A 5246-nucleotide genomic window follows, 5' to 3' on the forward strand; every position below is an offset into this window, starting at 1 on the left:
TTCTCATAGAGTTTTAACATACATTTAATGTAAACTTAATTTTTTTTGTTTTTGCTCATCTTTTCCGATCTTTTTTATTGATATAAAACTCTGTACACAGCTAAGTAAATTGAAACATTTCACTAAAAATATCATTGCAAGCCAAGGTTTTGTGTCCATTCTATGGCTTTCGACGGTGCACCAAGACTCAAGAATTGCCTACAGTTAAACCTCGACGAACCAGACCAAGTGTCTGCAGATGGTTAAAAAACATGATAAATCGCAGTTGTTACACCATATTGTACCATAGTTACCGAATTATTCAAGTGTTTTCCACCTATTACAAGTGAATATTATATTTTTGACAGATGGATATTTGTACTGGTAGTGTACATCGCTCGGGTTGTTGTTTCGTTCCCCCAATTTCAGAGCCAGATTCCAAACGGACAGAACGTGCCCCATCCTTGTAATGACAAGGCGTGGTCAGCTGTGGGTCACGCTAACCCTAACGGGGGACATGAAAGAAATCCCTTCGGGAATGACTTTGCTGCGCTTGGAATGGTAAACAAAACCTCCTTAAACTATACAATTCAATAAAAGAAATTTATTTCCTAAATCATGCATGAATATTTTTTAATGTCGACAAAAATATGGATATTGAAATCAACAGGTATGCTATTTGTATTGTAGACATGGAATGAAGCACTTTGTAGAGCAGATTCTGATGGGGACGGGATGAGTAATGGAGAAGAACTGGGCGACCCAAACTGTACACGGAGCCAGGGTCAGCCATTTCCAAGCACCCCAGTTAGTCACCCAGGTAACTCATCGTTTGATTACTACCCGCTCTTCATGATTCATAATCATAGTTATTGTAACGTGAACACGTTTGTGGTTATGTTCTTTTCTGATTGGTTATGATTTTTGTAGGTGTGTGCGAGCCATTGGGTGACGAAAAATGTAAAGGCAAAAATGATTGGCTGAATTGCAAAAGGAGCGATTTTGAATGCGATACTTTAAATGATCCAGGTAAGAATGTGATATATTACACTAATTTTACCTTGCAACAAGATTCGAAAACAATAAAAATACAAGCATTATTTTGGGTTTTACGTGTGCTTCATAATAGTTGGAATTGTACAATTCCAAACTTCGGTTTGATTTTAAAAATAAAATTAGCATCGATATACAAACGATGACATTCTATTTCAGAAACACAATATTTTGACATAAAGTTTCCTCGGCGGAAAGTTCCTGCCAAGAAGACGACTTACACGTGTATGGTGGTAGAAGTACCGGAAGTGGGAGACCATCACATGGTCGCTAACACACCCCTCATAGACAATGATCACGTGATGCATCATATGTTACTGTATGGTTGTCAAGGTATACACCTCCTTAAACCCCGAAAAGTCGTGAACAAATAAATGTAAAGCATTACATATACCATAGCTCTTAACCCAAGGAGGAATTTCTCCTGAGGTATTAATATTAGTAAACTCAACTTTACAAGGTAATATCGTATCTATTGTGGACAGACAAACATGCTGAGCACAATCTCATTCAAATTTTTTTTCGGCCGAAGAATTGTAATTGAATGTTGAATGTTAAACAGCGTATGTCATAAATATCAACAGGTGATGCTGTTCCAAAATTGAACACGCCTTATGAATGTGGTATGGAGGCGTCCCTCGAGTGTAGGGAGTTGATCGGGTTATGGCAGGTGGGGTTACAGGGAGAATGCATGCACCGTGACGCGGGCTTCCGGTTTGGCAAGAACGGGTATCGACATATTGCTCTGCAGGTAATTTTTTCACGATATATTTTTAGCTTTTTGCAATAAAAAAAAACTGACATTGAACTTCTCTGAAACATTGAGAATATGAAATGTCTCATAATATGTAAAAGAAGTGTTTGGATCGTTTTCTAGATGCACTGGACCAACAAGCAGGAGCGATCTGACTACCGCGACGGATCAGGGATGAGAATTTTCTACACTACCTCCCTCCGTCAACATGATGCTGGAACTCTATGGGTAGGCCAGATGTTCTTAGAAATTCCTCCCCAGATGCCGGACGTAGCAGTGAGTGGAGTCTGTACCTCCGAGTGTACATCTAAAATCTTTGAAGACAATCTCAATGTTATTGGAGCATTCAACCACATGCATCTACTCGGTAGGAATGATGCAAAAATCAGTTTTTATCTTCTTATAGACTAGTGTATTGTTACTTTTATAAAAGTATAATTTACATGAATTGTTTTTATATGTAGGAAAAGGACAGAATGTAGAACACTTTAGAAACGGAAAACGTATAGGTGTCTTAACAAACGATACACATTACTCTTACAATAGCCCAGCACAGAAAAGGTCAGTACCTACTTTCAATATATTTACCGGTATAAATGGTATAAACGTTACCTTCAATTTCTCAGTTATTTTTTTTTACCTGTTTCTTTCCTTATTAGCAAAATTGAATTTCCTACTTGATATTTTCTATACGTATGATGCATATCTATTCTTTCTATAATCTTTGGTCATAAAACACATAAGTCAGAATAATAGTAAATTAAATGTTGTTTTCCTTTAGTTTTGACGTCCCTATTGTCGTAAAACCCGGAGATGAACTAAAAACTACTTGCACTTTTAACTCAGAAGGGGTACGAAAATATACTTTCTTTGGGAAAGGAACTCATGATGAAATGTGCTTTGCATTTATAAAATATTACCCGAAGCAGAAAGCAAAGATCCAGAAGTGCTTGTCATTCAGAGAACTGTCTATGTGTCCGATGTTTCCAGAAACGGCGGATCTCTTCGATGACGGAGTAAAAGGGTGTAACATTCCAAAGTTCACCTCACTCACCAATCCTGCCACACTGGCCATAGTATTTCAGGTAAGTCAGTTTTAAAGTCTGCCACGTCAATTTTGACATATTTTGAAATCTGTAACCTTTAGTTTAATCTCTTTATGGACCTTATATTCTTTTGACCGAAAATGGGGGAAATCTACACAGTAGTCAGTAGATTTTGATATCATTAAACATACATCATGTATTAATATTGTCTTAGAAAAAATTTCCTTGTTTGCTTCCAGATTTTGATATTTTCCTAATACATGACTAGATCTTTCATTAAAATAAACAGAATGAGATTTGACATAATCATATTTTCTGAATTTCTAGTTTAAAATTTGTTTATTTTTTCTGATGCAGATTCAGGCAAAGTGCAGGCCTGATATATGTACACAAGAATGTAAAGATACGATCAGAAAACTGAGACAACATCCATGTTTGAAGGAAGACATTTGGGAATATCTTAAATTCTTCTTAATGGCGGAAAAACGGGGTGACTCGGGGATAGACGTCGAAAAATTATTAGTGTTATATTCTGTGTGTGATCTGCAACTTGGAAGGGAAATGGGAAGGGACGTAATTGTGGGAACAACAACAATGCGCATGTCTCCAGAGGATCCCAAAGACAAACTAATGACAACAGTTAGTACCGGAAGCACGAAACCCCCCTCCTGTCCTCAATGTCCTCCCACACATCTGTCTATATGTAACAGGAGCTCTGCCTTAACCAATACATTTTCATTCGTAGCCATGATTTTAAGTACATGTATTATGATTGCTTTGGTCTAAAACAAGTCAAGCCAAAAGGATGAACTTGTTTAACTAGCTGTTTCCTTTGGGACAACAGAAATTGTTATTATTTATTTGTAAATAATATTTTTTACGTAATCATCCCCTACTGAAACGGATATCTTTACGTATAACCCCATTTTGAGGATTTCATTTGATCTCGGTGTTTAAAATGTTTTATCATTAGCTTTACTTCCTTTTTGTGTGTGTGTGATTGTATCATTGTTAAAAAAAGTGTGATGTTATTTATTCCTGCACAATAGACAGTTTGTCATGTAAATAAATATGTAAAAAAACTGAAGAAAACCCCATAAAAAATGTTCTTAATTTTGTCTATATGAAAAATTATTTGTGAACCTGCAAAATTATGAGTTCTATGCCTGTAGTTTGATATTGGTAGATTTTAAGCAGTGATTACATGGTGTGTTACTAAAAGAATTATGTACATATTTTCAATACACTTAATGTATACTTAACAGTATTGTGCAATAATTTTAATCAACTTTCAAATATTTCTTAATATAATACTAAGAAATAAAAATAAATAAGTAAAAATATGTTGCGTTGTTAAAGTATTTTTTTTTAGTTTACCCTTATCGTATCATTTGATAAATCTAATATATAATTAAATTAATTAAAGTTGTTGAGCCATTAGTCACACAGGAAAGTTTTTATATATTTCTTTCACTGTTTTGCCTGAGAATAAAATAGTACCTAGTAATTTTCAATAGACAGTACGTCAAATATTACCATGACTATATTGCAATTTATTAGTCCCCTACCGGTGAAACCGGGGGGGACTATAGGTTTCCTCTGCGTCCGTCCGTCCGTCTGTCTGTCCGTCCGTCTGTCTGTCCCCGTCAGTCTGTTCCACTTGGTTTTCCGCACTTTTTTTCTACACGCTTGCAGATATTGAGCTGAATTTTGGTATGTGAGTGTATCTTAATGAGTTACAGATCAAGTTTGAATTTCGCTTCGGTTCTTTGATTTTTGACAGAATTATGGCATTTTGAATATTTTTCATAATCGCTTAATTAAGATCGGGTTCGAACTGCGCTAACTTCAGATTGTCGACAAAAATATGAAGCGAGGAAAAGACGATGGAGAAATGAGTTGAATTTTCGTCTTAATGTTGATTATTTTATTAGTTTTAAGGCATTTACAACTTGAAAATCTTTCAGTTTTACCTTGGACATGACTTTTGCATATTATAAAATGACATCCTGAAGAAAAAGGGGAACCCGGTAGGGGACATGTATTGCTTATGCAATACTCTCAGAATGCTTGTTTACAGTGCAGCAATATCTTTCGCTAAAAGCGGAATTAATTAGCTTGCAATTAAAATAACTTCACTCTTTACTTAACCTTTCCCTGGATGCTTTCTGTTTACCCAAAATCAGTCTTTTGATTAAAAAAAAATTCAGCCAATGTAGCTGTTGTTTGATGAGAACTCAGCTCTTAGTGCCTTTATAGCTCAAAACGTTCATTCCTCAGTCAAACAAGCCATTCTTTCATATAGTCAAACTACTGGGATATCGATGATAAAAAAAAAAAAGAATCAGCAATGCGTAAGTTTTCTAAAAATCTTTAGACATTATTACTGGTTAATTGATGTATACTTACTTAAT

The 5246-nt window shown here is 35.4% G+C and overlaps 1 protein-coding gene across 1 annotated transcript; it reads left to right on the forward strand.

Annotated features, from left to right (window-relative positions):
• Positions 1-347: 347 nt before the first annotated feature.
• On the forward strand, positions 348-3589 carry LOC134244942 (uncharacterized; the record flags this gene model as incomplete). The annotated part of the gene is made up of 9 exons (XM_062727199.1): positions 348-540; positions 670-799; positions 910-1008; positions 1192-1365; positions 1617-1783; positions 1910-2153; positions 2251-2347; positions 2568-2871; positions 3190-3589. Coding segments are annotated over 9 exons (1808 nt in total), but the record flags the coding sequence as incomplete, so codon positions are not given.
• Between the last annotated feature and the right edge of the window lie 1657 nt (positions 3590-5246).

Source organism: Saccostrea cucullata, unplaced genomic scaffold, assembly GCF_032062105.1.
Source record: "Saccostrea cucullata isolate Sc308-1 unplaced genomic scaffold, CSIRO_AGI_Scuc_v1 ctg20927, whole genome shotgun sequence".
NCBI classification, from domain to species: Eukaryota; Metazoa; Mollusca; class Bivalvia; order Ostreida; family Ostreidae; genus Saccostrea; species Saccostrea cuccullata.